The sequence below is a fragment of the Vicia villosa genome, linkage group LG2 (genome assembly GCF_029867415.1).
Source record: "Vicia villosa cultivar HV-30 ecotype Madison, WI linkage group LG2, Vvil1.0, whole genome shotgun sequence".
Lineage (NCBI taxonomy): Eukaryota > Viridiplantae > Streptophyta > Magnoliopsida > Fabales > Fabaceae > Vicia > Vicia villosa.
In genome coordinates, this window is record NC_081181.1 from 50,304,598 (window position 1) to 50,321,424 (window position 16,827).

At 37.2% G+C, this 16,827-nt stretch overlaps 1 protein-coding gene across 1 annotated transcript; it reads left to right on the top strand.

Annotated features, from left to right (window-relative positions):
• The first annotated feature begins 9,416 nt into the window (after positions 1–9,416).
• LOC131650513 (phosphoglucomutase, cytoplasmic) lies at positions 9,417–16,761 on the top strand. The gene is made up of 19 exons (XM_058920218.1): positions 9,417–9,561; positions 9,695–9,781; positions 10,345–10,426; positions 10,645–10,700; positions 11,246–11,359; positions 11,526–11,588; positions 12,588–12,707; positions 12,829–12,929; positions 13,270–13,329; positions 13,436–13,535; positions 13,641–13,798; positions 13,882–13,977; positions 14,385–14,448; positions 14,532–14,613; positions 14,711–14,883; positions 14,970–15,046; positions 15,876–16,008; positions 16,262–16,378; positions 16,461–16,761. The coding sequence occupies exons 2-19, from the start codon at positions 9,701–9,703 to the stop codon at positions 16,530–16,532; spliced, it is 1,749 nt and encodes a 582-aa protein (XP_058776201.1). The 5' UTR covers positions 9,417–9,561; positions 9,695–9,700; the 3' UTR covers positions 16,533–16,761.
• The last annotated feature ends 66 nt before the right edge of the window (positions 16,762–16,827 follow it).

A 16,827-nucleotide genomic window follows, 5' to 3' on the forward strand; every position in this document is an offset into this window, starting at 1 on the left:
CTATTTTTCTGCCTTTGCCTTGCCACTTTCAGGGTTAACCTTAAAGGCGCCCTATCAACCATATCAGATCAAATCAGAGCTAAGTACCTTGCCTACTTTATTATTTTAAATTTGTTTTTTTTCTCTTTATTTTAGGGTCAATTCCGTTCGCCTTTGAATTAGCCATACACTCACTATTTGTCTGTTGATTTGCATTTTCAGGGTTATTGATCGCCAAAGCGTCGAGTTTGGTAACCCTAAACCTTAACCTTATATTATGGCTTTTATTATTACTTGTGTCAAACCCCATTGGGGATCCGCTGGTTTCATTGTCCCCTTCCCCTTTATTACTTTATAACTGCGTGGTTAGTAATCTTAGGGAGTGCAAGCCTTAAACTGAATTAGAATAACTAATTAAAAGATAAATATCTGAATATAATCACGTGATTGTTGCACACACGCACCCTTTTGGGGTAACCCTCTCTATTGCCTTGTTGCCTTGTTGCCTGTTGCCTTTGTATTTTTGCAGAATAAGTCATGTCCCTCGAATACGAGGATACCTCAGCCATGTTGCCTCGAATAAAGGTTATGAGACCCTAAAAATGATGCTGCCTTCGATACACTAACATGACCTCGACCCTCGGATGTTGCCTACGGAAAAAGGCTGAGGTATCTTCTGGCTGCCTACGAAAATGGCTTATTCTGATCCTTGCCTTAGACTACCTGCCCTTCTATGGCATGGGACAGTCTTATGGCAAAGGATGCTTCGATGACCCTTCAACCTCCAAACGAAAGGCTTCCTGCCCTCTTATGGCAAGGATAGACCCTTTCATTCTGAAAGGCTAAAAAGAGACCTATCATCTGAGTTTAAGGTAATTGCCCCTAATTGCCTTGCAATGCTCAAACCTTTTTATTATATTCTTTCTCATAATTTTTCAAAAGGGCAACGCTTATTCACAAGCTAAAGTCCCTATCTCTTTCATCTACATTTTCTAAACAAACGAGCAAGCAAAGCAATTAAGAGCCCATGGAAAACCATGGATGCAAAGGGTGCCTTACACCTTCCCTTTGCATAAATTACCCCCCGAACTTAGATTTCTTTTAAAAGGTTTTTTTCTGTTTCTTTTTGCCTTTCCGAATCTGTTTGGATAAAATAAAAGTCGGTGGCGACTCTTGCTTACCGCGACATTTCGATCGATAAAAAGTCAGTTCACCGTGTTACAACCGGTCAAACCCATGGGTTTGATGAGCCAAATCCTAAAGGCACCGGGCGGTAATGAAAAAATCAACTACACTATTAACCGCCCCCGGGCATCGCTTGAATAACCCGAGGAGATGATTATGGCTTTTGAATCTCACAGAGAGAAACTGCCGATTTAGACAATAAAATCAGCGAGGACGCACCCTGCGAATCCCCTGAAAGCAACGAAACATATTTGAAATCAAGAAATAAACCCCAGTCGTACCTGATTGTGACATAATTCCGGCAAAACTTGTGCTTGATTCTTCAAAGAGCGTTGCTGAACGATGGAGATCTGGAAAATTAATCTGGAAGCCGAGCACGTGAGCGGAGAGCGAAAAACTCCAAATGAGAGGGTTTAACCCCTTTTATAGGAAAAATGCCCGGAATACGAAACGTCGCGTCGGCTGACACCTCCTCCCTAGGCGCCACCATCTACCCCTATGCAATCATTACTCCATGCCACGTCAGCGAGTGTTGATCACGCGCGGTCTCTCATCTTCCCCCACGAACAACTCCACCCGAGCATCATCAGTAGACGAGGACCAACAACACATGGGCCGAGCATTGGCAAAATCGAAGCTCCTTCCTTGGAACTCCGACTTGGGGGGCTCCTGTTCTGGACTGGACCAGGATTCGGCCCAATCTACTTTCGGTCTACTCAACCTTGGGAGTCCAAACCATCTTATGGCCTATAAAGAGCAAAGACTGCTCGTCTACTCTTTGCCCGACATAATGCTTCCCGCGAGCCATCTGGTGCCCGGCAAAGGTGCTCCCCGCGAGCACCCACTCTGCCGAGGACCCTACTCCTCGTAGGTCTCCTTCATATTCAAATCCCCCGAATAATGCGGAGTCCACGTGGTCCCTAAAAGACCGCGTCTCCCGTAAACTTCGGAGTGGTTGACCAGGACGGAGGGCACTCACGCACCTCTGATATTTCCGCCCAGGAAACCTGACAGTCTCCTAATTGGGCCTGGGCATCCATCCCAGTAGCGAGATCATGGCCCAGCGCTGGGGGCTATAAATACCCTCTGTCACTAGAGGGTTAGGTATTCAATCTCTTCTAACCTTTAGCTCGTACTTGCACTTCTTTACTCATCTTCTTACTTTGGCATCGGAGTACCTTGTAGATACACCCCCCTTCACTTCTCAAAGATCCAACTCCGAGCAGGCTTTGACGATCCTTCTAATCAGGTACGATCAGTAGGGATATTGAGATGGTATGTTTAATCAATTGACTGGCCATGCATATTAGTTTTATTATAGGTTGAGTTTGAGAGTTTGTAATAAATAGAGTCAATTTAGTTTAATTTGTTTAACGTGTGTTAGGTCGATATGAAAGATAATTAACTCATTTATATTTCAACATCAAAATTTTTTTGTTTGACAAGTTAACGTGGCAATTTTGACTCAAATATAATAATAAAGATTTTGTTTATAACATTAATCATTGGTGAATCATCTTTTTTGTTTGTTTGAATGTTAAATGAGAGATTTCTAATGTGTTTCTTGTTAGTTTGAAGGTTATTGCACTATTTGTTTTTAAGTTTTTTTTTTTTAGCATTTATTTTTACTTTATATTGTAATTGGCTTGAAAAACAATACATTCACGGGATTGTGTTGAAATTGAAACAGATAGGTTAAGTTTCAGTTTTAAAATACACTAAATTTATTCCTTTCAATATTAATTATTCATATATTGTATTATTAGAAGAATATAACAAAGACATCAAATCATATAGGTATTCTTTTTGCCTAATGTTCTGTTATGGTTTTAAACTATATACATGGATCAGCATCGAAAGTGGGGGAAAAGGGTGTTACTGGCATGTGATTAGGTACATTGTAATAAAATGGAATAAACCTTTTTGAGATTGGAATATTTTGCCAAAATGAATGGATGTGGTACGTGCAATCAAGTATATGTGGTTACTTGTGAGATAAGTAAAATTACGCTAACACATTGATGGAATTTATTATACATGATTAGATATTAGATGAATCATCAGGTGTCAAGCACATGTCGTTGGTAGGCAGGTTGTGTCAACATTGTAAATTCCAATATTATGAATTGGTTTTCTAATGATAAATAAATAAGAAAATATTTTTAACTTATAATTTTGTCTAAAATTCATAAAAAAATAAAAAAAAATAAGAAAATATGTTTAAGTTATAATTTATTTACGATCAATTTAGTATTGAATAGAACCAACTCAGGGTCTGTTTGGTAAAAATAACGGTTGACTGATAAGCTAGCGGATAGTTTATAGCTTATGACTGATGGCTGATGACTGATGACTTATAGATTATAACGGATGGTTGAGACTGATAGCTTATAAGCTCATTGAAGTGTTTGGTAAAATTAGCGGTTCTGTTGTGAAAAACGATACCAATAACAAAGTATAATAGGGAATTAGGGAAGAGAATAAGAACACAAGAATTGGTTATAACTGCTATTCTTTTACTTTCTCTTAAAACAAGATTACAAGTTTACAAGAATAACAAATAACCTCTCTCACCCTAAATTAGGATTTGCAGCTTAGCAATGATGAGAGACTAGTATGCTATTTATAATAAAACCTAACATACTAACTAATGGGCTTTTTTCCACAAGACCCATTATACAAGCCAACTTAATAAACAAGCTAACTTAACAAATTAGGGTTTAAACACAAAAACCTAATTTAACATGCTAACAACCCTAGCATCTTCGACACAAGCATGTGAACAACCTTCGACTTCATGCTCAATCCTATCGAACCAAGAAGCTACCTTTCGACCATACTAGAGTTCGATCCAATATCTCACAAATCTCCACCTTGGACCTAACTCTACAACGTCAAGGAACAGACTAGCTTTCTTCATGCAGCTTTATCAACTGCATACAGTGGAAAAACTTGCAACTCGGCAATGTCTTGGTGATCATATCAGCAGCATTGTCTTCAGTCGAAACCTTCAACACTTGGACTTCTCCACGCTCGATTACTCCTCTGACGAAATGCAGCCTCACATCAATGTGCTTAGTTCGCTCATGATAGGCTGAATTCTTCGACAGGTGTATTGCACTTTGACTATCACATTTAACAGTGATACCTCGACCTTGAAGTTTCAGCTCCTTCGCAAAACCTTCAAGCCACAATGCTTCTTTCACAGCTTCAGTTAGGGCAATATACTCCGCTTCAGTGGTTGATAGAGCAACAACCTTCTGAAGTGTTGCTTTCCAACTAATTGCAGTGCCAAACATAGTGAAAACATATCCAGAAATAGATTTTCTGGAATCCATACAACCTGCATAATCAGAGTCGACATATCCTTCTATTACTGCTTTACTATCTTCACCCAAGGCTCCACCATAAATTAGGACTCTATTCAGAGACCCATTTATGTACCTTAAAATCCACTTCAATGCTTGCCAGTGAGCCTTTCCAGGATTCGCCATGTACCTGCTTACAAGACTGACTGCGTAAGCTATGTCGGGTCTAGTACAGACCATAGCATACATCAAAGAGCCGACTATATTAGCATATGGGATGCTATTCATATAGGCTCTTTCGACATCAGTACTGGGACACTGATCAATACTCAGCTTGAATTGAGGGTTTGTTGGAGTCACAACTGGCTTCGAATTCGACATACCATACTTTTCAAGAATCTTCCGTAGATATGCCTCTTGAGATAAGCATATCTTCGACTTCTTTCTATCTCTCCGAATGTCAATTCCAAGAATCCTGGAAGCAGCTCCCAGATCCTTCATATCGAACTCCTTATTGAGTTCAGCCTTCACCCTCATCACATCTTCAACACTGTTGCTTGCTATGAGAATATCATCCACATAAAGCAACAAAATAACAAATGAATTACCAGGTCGAAATCTGAAGTAAACGCAGTGGTCGAACTGACTTCTAATGAAACTTATGCGTGCCATGAACTTGTCGAATCTCCTATTCCACTGTCGAGGAGATTGTTTCAGCCCATACAAAGATCTCTTTAACTTGCACACATAATCTTCCTTCCCCTTTTCGACATACCCTTCAGGTTGCCTCATCAGGATCGTTTCATCTAGATCACCATACAAGAACGCAGTCTTCACATCCATCTGTTCCAGTTCAAGATCGAACTGTGCCACCATGGCAAGCAACATTCGAATGGACCTATGCTTCACAACAGGAGAAAACACATCATTGAAGTCGACACCTTCTTTCTGAGTGAAACCCCTTGCAACTAACCTTGCCTTGTATCTTTTCGACGTCACTCCTTCAATTCCTTCCTTAACTTTGAAAATCCATTTACAGCTGACTAACCTTGCCCCATCAGGTTTCTTGATCAGTTCCCAAGTATGATTATCATGAAGAGATTTCATCTCATCATCCATGGCCTTCAGCCATTCAGTCTTAATTCGACTCCTCATAACTTCCTTATAGTCTCTAGGTTCTTCGTCTAGAACCTCACTTGCAGAGATTAAGGCATAAGCTATAAGATCTGCATATCCAAGTCTTTGAGGTGGCTTGATGACTCTTCTCGACCTATCTCTCGACAATAGGTAGTCATCGTCAGTTTCCTCAACTTCAGCATCTTCTGCTTCTTCTTCGACTTCATCTGGGATATGCAATTCAGCATCAACATGCTCCACCTCAACAGGAATCTCTACCTGTTCCAGCTCTTCGTCAGATGTTTCTGTACTTCGACCAACATCATCAGTTTTCTTAAAAGCCATTTCAGCTTCATTGAAAACTACATCTCGACTGGTGATACACCTCCTGTGACCTGGCTCTAGGCACCATAGCCTATAAGCTTTGACTCCTTCAGGGTATCCCATGAACATGCATTTCAGAGCTCTAGGTTCGACCTTGTCTTGCCTAATGTGAGCATAGGCTACGCAGCCAAATACTCTCAGTTTGTCGAGATCTGGTGGATGTCCCGACCAAACTTCTTCAGGTGTCTTCATATCTAACGCTGTCGAAGGACATCTGTTTATCAGATATGTTGCTGTCGAAACAGCCTCAGCCCAGAACACCTTTGTTAACCCCGCACTAGTCAACATGCATCTGACTCTCTCCAAAATAGTTCGATTAAACCTTTCAGCCAAACCATTTTGCTGTGGAGTACCTGCAGTAGTTCTATGCCTTGCAATACCAGAGGCAGCACAAAAACTGTCGAATGCCTCATTGCAAAATTCAAGGCCATTGTCGGTTCTCAACCTCTTGACCTTTCTGCCAGTCTGATTTTCAACCAGAGTCTTCCAACTTTTGAAATTCTCAAAAGTTTCATCCTTAGTCTTCTGGATGAATACCCATAATTTTCTGGAATAATCATCTACTATGGATAGAAAATACCTTGCTCCTGAATGTGATGGACACCTTGCAGGCCCCCAAAGATCAGCATGGATGTAATCAAGGGATCCATGTGTTCTTTGTTTGCCTTTGTTGAACTTCACTCTGCAAGATTTTCCAAGTACACAGGGTTCACAAAACTTCAGCTTTTCGATTTTGTCTCCACCAAGCAGATTTTGTTTCCCTAATTCGACCAGACCCCTTTCACTGACATGGCCCAATCTAATGTGCCAGATTTCTGTTTTCGACAAAGATTTCGTGGATGCAACATTTGTCGAACCACTTACAACTTCAGCCTCAAGGGTATACAAGCCTTGTTTCTTCACGCCTCTCAAGACTTCCTTCGAACCCTTCATGACTCTTAGGATACTTTTCTCTCCTTGGAAAACATATCCTTTCTTGTCGAATTCACCAAGAGAAAGCAGATTTCTCTTCAAATCAGGAACATACCTGACTTCAGTCAACAACCTTATTGACTCATCATGGAGCTTGAATCTCACAGATCCAACACCTGCAATCTTGCAAGCCTTGTTGTTTCCCAGCAATACTGATCCACCATCTTGATCACATAATTCCTCGAACAAGTCTTTGTTTGGAGTCATGTGCCAAGTGCAACCTGAATCCATAATCCACTCCTTCTTAGAGTCACTGCTTGAAACCACAAGAACATCAGATGATTCGAAATCATCTTGAACAATGGCAGCGTTGCCATTATCCTTACCTCCATGATATTTCAAGCGTTCAGGGCACACCTTTCTTGTGTGACCCTCCTTCTTACAATGGTAGCATCGAATGCCAGATGCTTCGCCACTGTAAGTCTTCGACTGACTTTTGCCTTTCTTCTTGTCGAACTTACCATCCTTTCGTAAGAGTTTTCCTTTAACGGCCAAACCTTCGCCAACAGTCGAAGGTTTATGCTCCTTTCGTTCATTCAAGTCCTTAGAGTACAAGGCTGATTGAACTTCTTCAAACGTCAGGGACTCCCTTCCATACAAGAGAGTTTCTTTGAAGTGAGCATGTGATCGAGGCAAAGAACACAATAGTAACAACGCTTGATCTTCATCATCGATCTTCACATCAATATTTTCGAGATCAAGAATCAGCTTGTTGAACATATCCAACTGCTCAGCCAATACTTTGTCTTCAATCATCTTGAATGAATACAAAGCTTGCTTCAGGTAGAGTCGATTTACCAGCGATTTGGTCATATACAAACTTTCAAGTTTCACCCATAACCCTGATGCCGTCGTCTCCTTTGATACCTGCCGGAGAACCTTATCACCAAGGCTCAACAAAATTGCGCTGTGTGCTTTCTCGATCATATTTGTCTTCTCCGCTGCCGTCAATTCTGCATTCATGGCTGCCTCTCCCTTCAACGCTTCCAAACAACCCTGCTGAACCAGTAGGGCTTTCATCTTCAAGCGCCACAGACCGAAATCATTCACTCCGGTGAACTTTTCAATCTCATACTTTGTTGAAGGCATCTTCTCCACGCTCACCGCACCAATTTGTTGTGAAAAACGATACCAATAACAAAGTATAATAGGGAATTAGGGAAGAGAATAAGAACACAATAATTGGTTATAACTGCTATTCTTTTACTTTCTCTTAAAACAAGATTACAAGTTTACAAGAATAACAAATAACCTCTCTCACCCTAAATTAGGATTTACAGCTTAGCAATGATGAGAGGCTAGTATGCTATTTATAATAAAACCTAACATACTAACTAATGGGCTTTTTTCCACAAGACCCATTATACAAGCCAACTTAATAAACAAGCTAACTTAACAAATTAGGGTTTAAACACAAAAACCTAATTTAACATGCTAACAACCCTAGCATCTTCGACACAAGCATGTGAACAACCTTCGACTTCATGCTCATTCCTATCGAACCAAGAAGCTACCTTTCGACCATACTAGAGTTCGATCCAATATCTCACAGGTTCAATTAACTTATAAATGTAAAATGACATAAAAGATATTTAATATATAATTATTTTATTTTAAATTAAAATAAATTATAAGGGTTGAAAATGGATTTTAATTAAAATAATAAGGATAAAAAAGGAAGAAAAAATAATAAGCTATAAGACATAAGCTAAAACGCTATTTGAAATAGCGTTTGGAAAATAAGTTATAAGCTAGTAAAATAAGCTATAAGCCTGTGATGAAAAGACTGTTACCAAATGAGTCTAAATTATCATATGAGCTTAAAAGACATAAGACATAAGCTATAAGCTCGAAAATATGTCTTACCAAACAGAGCCTGAATGTATTCTTTATTGGCTATTTTATTTTAAATTTAATCTTTATCATTTAACAAGTTGCTAATTGTTTTTTTATTTTTTATATCAATTAGTTAAAATAATTTATAGTTTTTCTCTTAATTTATCTATGTTTTTTTAACTAAAAAAAAGTAAAATAAATATATTTTATATTTATTAAATAGTTTAATATCTATTTTTTAAAATTATGTATTCTAAAGAGGGGCTGCTTTTATAAATTTTTTTATCTAAATTATTAATTTTGAGATTTTTTTAATAATTTTTTCGGACTTTTTTTTCTTCTTCAAAATCGCTAGTCTTATCTCAATCCAATAAAATTTTCTTTTAGAGATATCTTTGCCATAAAACATCTAACATATTTGTTCATTTGAGTCATCCAATTTAAATTTGATTTCTTTGCATCACATAAAACACCTACTATTCCAGAGTTTTGTGCTTAACAGAAACTCGTTTATTGTTTGGTTAATCATACTAATAGTTTGTTTAATGTATTGAAGATGTGTGAAGGATTATATAAATAAGGGCGGAGGAAACAAACAAAGATGGCAAGAAAACAAATTAATTATTAATTAAGTTTAGCCGTGGTTTAAATAAATAAAAGCGATACTACTACAGAGTTCCGAAACCAGCGATAGACAAGGCCTTTAAATTCCCCTTCGCACAAACATAATCACAAATTTTATATTTTCTTCCCGAACCTTTCTCATCACACTCTTAACAAGGTACACTCGTCCTTCTCTCCTTTCTTCCCTCTCTCTCTTTTTCTTCTTATATAAATAAATAACTACCACCTCTCTCGCATCTTCTTCTCTCTCTCAAATCTCAAATTCCTCGATTTCGTTTCTCTTTGATCAGGTAACAATGGTGCTCTTCAATGTTTCACGCATTCAAACCACTCCCTTCGATGGACAGAAGCCTGGAACCTCTGGTCTCCGCAAAAAGGTCATTCCATTTCTCTCTAACTCATTTCGTCGTTTCATCAATTCATTTTGATTTTATTATTATTATTCGATTTATTTTTCTGATGATTATATTGCTGGATCGTATCTTGAAATTAGATCTTATCAATCCGATCTGTTTTCGAACATGTTGCTTCGATTGTAATCTGCATCTGATTTTTACGTTTTGTATGAATTGTGAATTGTGATTGGATCAGAAAGAACTAAGCTAGATGATATGTTAACAGTTTGCATGCTCACATTTCATATTCATTTTCAGCAATTAATGATCGAGAAATTTGATTTATGATTACTCATCCAATCACATTGTAGTTTGAATTTTAAATCTATATTAAGATCGGTTTCACATGGATTTGATTGTTGATTCTATTCTATTCGATTTCTTTTCTTTTTTTTTGGTTGTTATTTTGTTTTATGATTGTATTGGAATCACATTGTAGTTTTAGTCTGAATGTTTTACGTGTTGTTGCAAGATCGGTTTCACTTGGATTGGATTGTTGATTATTTGGACTATCTAATAATAATGTGTTGGCTGGATCTTTACAGGTGAAAGTATTTGTACAACCTCATTACCTTGAAAACTTTGTTCAGGCATCATTCAATGCATTAACTGAAGAAAAAGTTAGAGGTTGGTGTTCATTTATGTTTTGTTTTACGGCATCACTCAAACTGATGATAATGAAATTAATATGACTTTTTTTTAATCCTTTCCGAAAAAGATCAGCATTCAGCATATCTTGTTTGTCAATCCATATCTTTATATGTTGTTTTTTTTAAACGGTTTCCTTTTGAGTTTCAATTATACTGCAATGTGGGTTTTGATAACTGTACCTTTCTTATTTGTAGGTGCAACACTAGTTGTATCTGGTGATGGTCGTTATTATTCGGAGCAGGCAATTCAGGTACTTTTAACATATATACCGTTCTTGCCTTTTAATGTGTACTTTTTTATTTCTAAAGAATTTGGTTTATTAATTATGCTATTCATGAATTGATACCATCTTTATTGCAAACTTGACATTTGCATTGCTTTGATGCCTTGGTAGATTTTTTTGATGTTGTTGCTTTGAAATCGAGCTTCTTTGGTTTAAGTTGATTAGTACTTCCAATACACAAATCAGGCAGGCATTTTGACTAATCTAGTTTCACCACTCGTGGTCTTTTGGATATAATTTATTGTTTCGGTCTTTGAAATGGCTGTCACATTAAGCTAAACTATAAAGTACAAATTAAAGATTATAATAACAAGGAGACAGAAGCCAAATTATTATTTTCCAGCTTCAAAACATGTTTCTTTAGCTTACTACACCACTGGTTTATGCATCTTTTCGATAGTGACTTTCTTGTATGGGGGATATACATAACTTGCTGTACATCACATGCATATCTTCTTAAAAGCAATATAATATTAAGTAGTACATCATTAATGATTTTGATAATTCTGTAGATTATAACTAAAATGGCAGCAGCAAATGGAGTAAGACGTATTTGGATTGGTCAGAATGGGTTGCTTTCAACTCCTGCAGTATCTGCTGTTATACGTGAAAGAGTTGGAGCTGACGTAAGTCATGTTTTCTGTAATTTACTTCTCTTCATACTTCCTTTCTCTTTGAATAGATATTTTTTTCTTGGTTTTATCCAAGACAGGCCATGTGTTTTTTAGTCTAGGCAACTATTTTCCTCTTGAATTAAAGAAAAGCAGTGCATAAAAAAAAGTTAATTTACAGGGATCCAAGGCAACAGGAGCATTTATACTGACAGCAAGTCACAACCCTGGAGGTCCTAATGAGGTGAGTACTTCCATGTTTTACTCATAATCATTTTTGGAAGAATATATTTGATCAGTGATTATGATAATTGGTATAGGGATTTAATGTGAGTCTTGCACACTATTTCTGAAATTTGAACCGAGATGTATGACATTTAGCCGGTAGGTTGCCCACGTAAATATTTGAGATTGACTTATAGTTCTTGGATGCAATTTCCTTGAATCACGGAATGACATGATAAAACATTTATATTCTTCCTTCATTTGTAGCTTTTGGATAAACGATATACCTGTTTACTCATTTGGTCGGCCTTAGGTGATAACTGTTGGTATAGAATGATCTGATTGGTTCAGATTGGAATGTTAAGACCAAATAGTAAGAAATAGGTGGGAAACTTTCTGTGAAACGATATTCTTTTTGAAGTGGTAAATGGAGGATTTGAGTGCTAAACTTTGATTTAGTCTGATGTTGAAATCTCGTGTTTATGTGCCCACAAAAGCATTACTCAGTCCCTCCCCCAAAACAAAACAAAAAAGGCAGATAGGCTTTCTACCATGGTAAATCACATTTCAGTTTTGGATGATTGTAAACGTTACTGAAGCTGAACATAGGAAATAGCATTTCTTGTGGATATCAATGAGTCATAACCTGAAGTTAATAAAAGGTAAACTTAGTGCTATAAGGCTATTGTGGGTCTTATGTAAGTAGCCATCTGGCATTACTTTTCATTTGAAAGAGAGGCTAGTTCCATAATTCAAACCCGTGATCTCCAAGTCATACGGCTGCGACTTCAATCTTTACGTTATGGCTCCTTTTTCACATAATGTAACTTAATAAGATGAATATTTTCAAAGGTGAATGTGTTGAGTAGATAGATATTAGGCTAGGTTAATTAAATAGAATCAACTTCTTATTCAGATGTAAGTTTCTTGTATGATATTATACTATTATACTGAGACATTGTTGCATAGAAAACCAACTCTAAGTGTTTGTTCCTGTCAATTGGTTTCCATTATGCAGGACTTTGGGATTAAATATAACATGGAAAACGGTGGACCTGCACCCGAGGGAATTACTAACAAAATATATGAGAACACAACAACAATCAAGGAGTACTTGATTGCTCCAGATCTGCCAAATGTACTGCTCACAACCTGGCTTCAGATTTTCCCATATCTTTATTTATCTAACTAAGAGTCTAAGATTTCTATGTGGTTCATCTACCTAAACCTTGTTCCCAATCATCAACTTGTTTTCCCAGGTGGATATCTCCACAGTAGGTGTGACAAACTTTACAGGGCCTGAAGGACCATTTGATGTTGAGGTGTTTGATTCAGCAAGCGATTATATAAAGTTGATGAAGTAAGATATTTTACAGAATTGACATAGTATTTCACTCTTCATTTACACAAAAACAGCTTTAAGGAAATGGATTTAATCATATAATTTCATGTCACTACACCACTTGGCCTAGACAATTGGAAAGTTTTAAAGGAATACAAATGTTCTTAAACTGACATGCTTAGAAAATTTGTTTTGATAAGTTTTTTCGACTTTTCAATTTGTTTATTCAGTTTGGAGTCACTTTTAAGACTGTTTTCGAAAGTATGAATTTGATTTTAATATGATAGTCAAACATTCTATCTAGCCACGTGCTTCTACCAACTCAATTCTCTCTTACTCCTCGGTTGATATTTTGCAGGTCAATTTTTGACTTTGAATCTATCAGGAAACTGCTGACATCTCCTAAATTCAGTTTCTGGTATCCTTTGCGAATGCTGTTTTAAATTTTGATATAGAATAATCTTAATTTTTGTCCTTTTCTTCATCCCAAAACATAATGGAAAATTTCTGTAACTTTATTGAAGTTATGATTCATTACATGGAGTTGCTGGAGCTTATGCAAAAAGTATTTTTGTGGATGAGCTCGGGGCACAAGAAAACTCTTTGATAAACTGTGTACCAAAGGTCTTTATTCGCATATGGATTACATCAATGATAAGCTTTAAGTAGTCTGGAATATTTAGCAATGCCTACCAATTTTTGATTTGTGGATGACTTTCTTGGATACAGGAAGACTTTGGAGGGGGACACCCAGACCCCAACTTGACATATGCAAAAGAGTTGGTTGCTCGTATGGGATTGGGAAAATCAGAACCACAAGGTGAGGTCCCAGAGTTTGGTGCTGCTGCTGATGGTGACGCAGATCGCAACATGGTACTTGGTAAAAGGTAGTGGAGCTCAACTTGTGATAGGTTTAAACCTTTTCTATTTTTATTTTATTTTTTACTTACACTTTTCTTTTGTATGTTAGGTTTTTTGTCACTCCCTCGGACTCTGTGGCCATTATTGCTGCAAATGCTGTTGAAGCAATACCCTACTTTTCTGCTGGCTTAAAGGGAGTTGCCAGGTTTTCATCATATTTTCAAGTTTTTAGCTTCTCTGTCTCTGCCACACACATGCACACACAGACTTCAATGTGTTTGTGTGTGCAAGCATATAAAAACACATGGGATCATGTGAAATACAGTAATGGAAGGCTTATACTTGTAATTTTCTATATGGTTGCTGCAAAAGGGGAAATCATATGTGTTTATAGTAGGACAATGAAATAGAAAGGAACTCCATTGAATTTAATACAAAGATATATTTATAACTCTTGGTAATGGACAAGGTTTTTTTTTTATTGGTAGTTCTTGCCTCGGTGGCCCATAGTTCTTTATCCGCTATTGGTTATTGAGATTATTTCCTAGCAATTTAATCCTATGGAAATTGACTTCTCGGCACTATTTTTACCAATATATAAATGTTTTGTAGGAGCATGCCAACCTCTGCTGCCCTGGATGTTGTAGCGAAGAATCTGAATTTGAAGTTTTTTGAGGTAAACTGTTTCTATTGTCTTGAAGTGCGAAAATGATCACTAGTTGCTATTAGACGGTTATTTGATTTATTATTCAAAACCAGGTTCCCACGGGTTGGAAATTCTTTGGTAATTTAATGGATGCTGGATTGTGTTCAGTTTGTGGTGAAGAAAGTTTTGGGACTGGTATGTGATTGCTACTGCATTAAGAAGAGAAAACTGCAATCTTGTAAACTTACTCAAACCTCTTATTATCTGCGATTGTTGTTGTGTTTATGGATAGGTTCGGACCACATTCGTGAGAAGGATGGAATCTGGGCAGTTTTGGCCTGGCTATCCATACTTGCATATAAAAACAAAGATAATCTTGAAAGCAAGCTTGTAACAGTTGAAGACATTGTTCGCCAGCATTGGGCTACTTATGGGCGCCACTATTATACTCGATATGACTACGAAGTATGTTTCAGTTACATTTTATCCTACTTTAGTACAATTCCTTCTGAAAATCAGTTAACCTAATCGATCCCCGCCCCCCCTTAAAGAATGTGGATGCAGGTGCAGCAAAGGAACTGATGGCACATTTGGTCAAACTGCAGTCCTCACTCCCAGAAGTCAATGAGTATGTTAATATTAATACCCAACTTTATTTAAACTTTGAGATTGCTTTCAGTATGTTTTCCTCATGAAGTAAAAGCTTTTCAAGTCTGACCTAGACTTGACATTCTCCAAGCAATCGGTGTTTAGAAAGTAGAAATTGACTTCTATATCAGAATAATGATCCCCCATGGCTATTTAGCAGTGCTTTCTTATCCTTATGGTTAATTATTGCACTTCTAAATACTCTACCAGCGAGAGCAAACCTATACTAGCGTGTAACTTTTTAATCAGAGGCGTTAAATAAGAGATTTACAATTAGAAAACACGTAAACTGACTACCCATTAACCAAAAACTCGAGCAATCATAGAACAAAATCATTGGTAACATCAGGCAGACTTCTTTAGAGTCATGACTCATGACCTAAAATGAAACATAAAACTCACTATCCAAAGAATCTAGGTAGCTAGCACTTCCTGAATAAAAATACCAATGGTGATGTACTTTACTCACAACTTCAGAAGTCTTTTGGGAGTTCTTTGCTGCCACTTTGAACGTGCTATCCTCCTTCAGAGTACCTCCAGTGTTGAATCTCTTTTCTGTCTCGCCTCAGTGCCTAGGTGGCCACATCAGCTGCGTTTGATGATGGTCTATTTTTCATTGGAGGGCCAGTTTGAAAATAGTTTTGTAATTATTTATAATTAAGTTCAAAACTAATTAGTTGATGGACATGGTATGACAAACCTGTATGCGTTACCATTTATGAGAATGTGTCTGAGGAATAACATGGTACGGTTGAAATTAAAGTTTCTCTCATCATAAATTTAATGGATTTTATTCATTGTCTTTTTAGGATTATTAAGGGGGCAAGTTCAGATGTGTCAAAGGTTGTCCACGGTGATGAATTTGAATACAATGATCCTGTGGATGGTTCCATTTCATCACACCAGGGCATCCGATATTTGTTTGAGGATGGATCCCGATTGGTAAGTTTAGTGATTATTATTCTCTTTTTGATGATAAGTACTGATTATGCATTACTAGCTTAGTTGGATAGAAAATGCATGTGGACTTGAAAATACATTTTGTCTAGCAAATCATTGTTAATTTCAGTTTGTTTACCAAATGCTATGGATTTATTGCAGATTTTTTGTTTCCATGAATATATTCACTTTTTCATACTTACCTGCTCCTAACTATTTTATTTTCTTACCTTCTTCGCGTAACTTCCTTCCTCAGATCTTCCGCCTCTCTGGAACTGGATCAGAAGGTGCAACTATTCGACTATACATCGAGCAATATGAGAAGGATCCATCAAAGATTGGGAGGCTTTCACATGAAGCACTTGCACCTCTTGTAAGATCTTATATAGTTTAAATATACATTTTCAGTGCCAAGCTTGCATTCGTCTTAACTAGTTGAGTTGTCTTAATAACAGGTGGAGGCTGCTTTGAAACTTTCAAAGATGGAGGAGTTCACCGGCCGATCTGCCCCCACAGTCATCACATAAATGCATACTTCAGGAACCATGTCATTTCTTATTGTCTGTCAAAATTCCAATCCTATGTTAATTTTACGAGTAGCCAACCTATATTGTTGGTTGTTTTCAGCCCTTACTATGGGCAGTTGAGTGGAATTTGTATTACTTTAACTAAATTTTGATGTGCTAAATAATTCAAAACTGCCGAGTGCTGATTATATATGTTCTTAACATGATGTTAATTCCTCTTTTGCTGGAACTTTTTGCTACTCTTTTCTTAATTCCTTCATTTTCTTCTTTGGTTTGGCTTATTTGCTATGCTTTG

Bases quoted from the DNA above. Each gene is read 5' to 3' on its own strand.
- LOC131650513 (XM_058920218.1), top strand. From the start codon at position 9,701: ATGGTGCTCTTCAATGTTTCACGCATTCAAACCACTCCCTTCGATGGA. The intron at 10,701-11,245 runs GTACTTTTAACA...ATAATTCTGTAG, and splicing joins ATTCGGAGCAGGCAATTCAG to ATTATAACTAAAATGGCAGC. The intron at 16,379-16,460 runs GTAAGATCTTAT...TCTTAATAACAG, and splicing joins ATGAAGCACTTGCACCTCTT to GTGGAGGCTGCTTTGAAACT.